This window comes from Gopherus flavomarginatus, chromosome 11 (genome assembly GCF_025201925.1).
Source record: "Gopherus flavomarginatus isolate rGopFla2 chromosome 11, rGopFla2.mat.asm, whole genome shotgun sequence".
In the NCBI taxonomy this organism is placed as follows: Eukaryota; Metazoa; Chordata; order Testudines; family Testudinidae; genus Gopherus; species Gopherus flavomarginatus.
Genome location: NC_066627.1, coordinates 17,072,201 through 17,075,684, shown reverse-complemented (window position 1 = coordinate 17,075,684; position 3,484 = coordinate 17,072,201). Strand labels below are relative to the sequence as shown.

At 56.5% G+C, this 3,484-nt stretch overlaps 1 protein-coding gene across 1 annotated transcript; it reads left to right on the top strand.

Moving 5' to 3' along the window:
• The first annotated feature begins 251 nt into the window (after positions 1–251).
• On the top strand, positions 252–704 carry LOC127031303 (ribonuclease-like). The gene has a single exon (XM_050918053.1). It carries the CDS (start codon positions 252–254, stop codon positions 702–704), a length of 453 nt encoding a protein of 150 aa, XP_050774010.1.
• Positions 705–3,484: the final 2,780 nt, after the last annotated feature.

The following is a 3,484-nucleotide window of genomic DNA, read 5'->3' as shown; positions in this document are numbered from 1 at the left end:
AGGGGCCCTGATCTTTGTCAGGGTCTGTCCAGCACCCCGCACAACGGGGCCCTGATCTTGGCTGAGGTCTCTGCACAGCTCAGCGCAAATAGGTCCTCATCTCGATAGGGTTATTCAGGCTTTAGAAAGAGAATCTGTTGGCAGGGGAGGGTTTGGGGTTCCATGGAGAAGGCAAATCCCCACTCCACGCTGTCTCCATCTATTTCACACCCCACACCCCACCTCAGGTTGATCTAGTGACAGACACAGCCATGGCCCCAAGGGGATCCTGCCCCTTGCTCTTCCTGACCCTCGTCCTGCTAGCCATCTGTCTAGCCCAGAACATTGTACTACCCAACAGCTATGAGCGGTTTGTGAGTGAACACGTTGATTTCCCCAAGACCAGACCCCCCCAAGGGCAGAGCTACTGCAACGTCATGATGCGTTGCCTCTGCCTGACCCACCCTGGCTGCAGACCCAGTAACACCTTCATCCATGCCCCCACCAGACAGGTCAGAGCCATTTGCAGCCGCCCACGGATATGCGTCTACCCCAGCCTCAACCAGTGCGACAGCCTCACAGCCTTCTGCCTCACCACGTGCCAGCTGGTGTTCAACCCCCGCCTCCCACCACGCTATATCTACAGGGAAATACCCCAGACCCGCAGGATCCGCGTGACCTGTAACCAGCAGCAGCGGCCCGTGCACTTCCTCAGAATCCTGTAGATCTCAGACGCCAGCAATGGGCTGGGAGCAGGGGGTTCCCTACTTCCTCTTTCACTTCTGGGTAGCCCCATCACTGGGGGCTCTCCTGTCCCATCCCTGCCCCTGCTGCACAACACCCGCCATAAGTCTCCACAGAGACATTCAGTGTCTCCCCCTTATCCTGCAGGCTGGCAGCTTTGGGACTGTGGGAGGATTTACCACACTGGGCATTCGGTTCCCATCCGCACGAGTGAAAATCTGGGTACCCAGCCCCGTACCCTCGCCCCCCAGCTGGCACTGAGACCCTCAGCCTGAGCCCAGCACCCCCTTTGCTGAGTGGCCATCATTCACTACAGCCAGACCCCCTTCCCCCATTGGATATCAGGGGCAAGTTGTGGGGAGAAGATTGTCCCAGGCCGGACCCTGGAATCTGTCACTGAGTTTTCTTTCCTTGCTGCTTCTTGCAATAAAATACTTTCCTGTCAGTGCAGAACCAGTCGGTGTGTTTGGGGGGATGGGGGCATTTTAGGGCTCTCATTGGGGCCTGTTTGCCCTGCTGAGTCTGACACTGAGCTGTGGGGTATGAAGTGAAGGAAAAGCTCCAGGAAGAAACGAAACCTGCAGAGGCAGGGATGTCCTGTTCTGGGTATGGACAAAGGGGCCAGGGGGTGACACAGAGGGACTGAGACGCACCCTGATCCTTCCCCGAGGAGACTCATAGTCTCACAGACTCATAGACTTTAAGGTCAGAAGCTCAGCTTGGTCTGCCTCCGGAAGGAGGGTCCCAGCCAGCCTGGCTGGACATCATTGCAAAGGCTGTGGGTGAGAAACTTCCTTAGCCAGGAACATATCCTCTTTACTCGCTCTCAGCTCTACCAGGTGGGCTCTGCGTCAGTGGGTATCTTGCCATGACATTTCCCATTGCCTCCCCCAGCTCTTACTACCTAAATTCCACACCCCCCAGCCTCACCGATTTCCCCAGCCTCAGCCCACGGGCCTCCGGGTTGTGAAACTTCGCCTGCGTGTGCAGCGTGTCCCCTCCCTCCGTCCCAGGGAGATCAACCTGCCCCAGACCATGGGGAGGGATCCAGTAATGGCCCAATCACCAACTGACACCCAGGGAGCTAGTGGGGTTGGGCAGTGCGGGACGGGCCTTTGGGTCTCACTCCCTTCCCAGGATGTGCTGGGGCCAGTCCAGGCTGACGGGGTCATGGGCAGCCCCAGTAGGACCAGCTCTGGGCCTTCCCCAGGACTGTGGGGGTGTCAAAGCCCCGAGTCCATGAGCACAGAGGACACTGCAGGGGAATAGGACAGGAGCCGGTGCAGAGAGGACCTGGCAGAGCTCCAAAGTTGGGGCCAGTGGAGAGGGGTGGCTGGGAACTGGCCCCTGGAGCCAGCCCCTCCCCGGTCTTTATCTGCAGAGTCCGAGCAGGTCAGGAGGCAAAGACAGAGAAGAAATCCACAATCAGACTGGACAGTGTATACAGCCACTCTAGTCTGCCCCGGATCCCCCTGGGCCAAGCCAGCCTGGCCTACCCTGGATCTCCCTGCTCCCAGCCTGGCCTCCCCTACTATAACAGGGGATCAGATGGTGACAAGATCGCTGGTGAGAAAGCCCGAGATCAGCCAGACACAGGCACAAATGCACCCCAGGTACAGAGTGACATAAACACACTGACAAAACAGCCATACACACACATGTACTTTGCACACACGCAAACATACAATTTATTTCAATTCAGTGACACTGCACAGGGTTGGCAGGTTGGGCAGAGGATATCCCGGGCTGGAGGAGAGCCAGTGTCGCAGGCAACCAGAGGCCATCCAGGATGAGATTTCACAATGTGCTGGGGTGTTGTGTCTAGTCAGCTCCGTAACACTCCCCTGGCACCACAAACTCTACCAGGATTGTGTTACACACCCAGAGACACTCTCCTGCACATCTCTCACACACACAGACACACAGACACACACACTACTAGCAGCCTTTCTCTCCAGTGGAGACAGCCACGGCCATATTTTATACCATCGCAAAGCCTGCTAAACGGAGGGCAGGGGTCTTTCTAAAATCTCTGTGAAGGGGAATAAAGGATGCCATTGAAATGAAAGCTGTGTTACATTCTTTGACTGTTTGTCCTTCTTTTTCTGAGCTTTAACAACATGTTAAACAATATCCAGAGCGGTGGTTTGCCATGAGATAGAGCAGGCTGAGATCTCTGGATACCAAACCCCGAACCCTCATTAATACTATTGACTGTTGGACTCTTTCAGGGTCATGTTAACACCTTTGGCTCTTTGGGTCCATGCATTGCAGTGCTGCACCCCTATTTCTCACCCGAAGGATTGCATTCGCCCTTCTAGCTGCAGCAATCCATGGACACAGAGGTCTGACCTCGCATCTGGCTGCCTGGGATGGAGCTAGGGCCGGTTCAGGCTTCCGGGGTCTCGGGCAGCCCCCGTCAGGGCCAGATGGGGGGATGTCAAAGCCCCGAGGCTGTGAGCACCAGGACACTGCAGGGTGAATGGGACAGGCACCGGCGCAGAGGGGCCTGGCTGCCGCACCCCGTGGCATGAATCGGTTTCCATTATACACAGGTGTGATGGAGTAGGGGCTGTCTGTGTGGGGAATGAGAGAGCAGGGGAGGACTTTAGGGGATGGACGATACCGGAGCTTGTAACCTGAGCTAGGTAAGGGAGGGGAAAGGTCAACATCTTTGCCTGGGAAGGGGGACAAAGGAAGGGAGTGGCAGAAGGGAAGCAGTTTGAGTTTGGGCTTGTGGCTGTGTGGGCGGAATTCAGGG

What these genes read in the sequence shown, in the direction of transcription:
- LOC127031303 (XM_050918053.1), top strand. Translation starts at nt 252, where the DNA reads ATGGCCCCAAGGGGATCCTGCCCCTTGCTCTTCCTGACCCTCGTCCTG.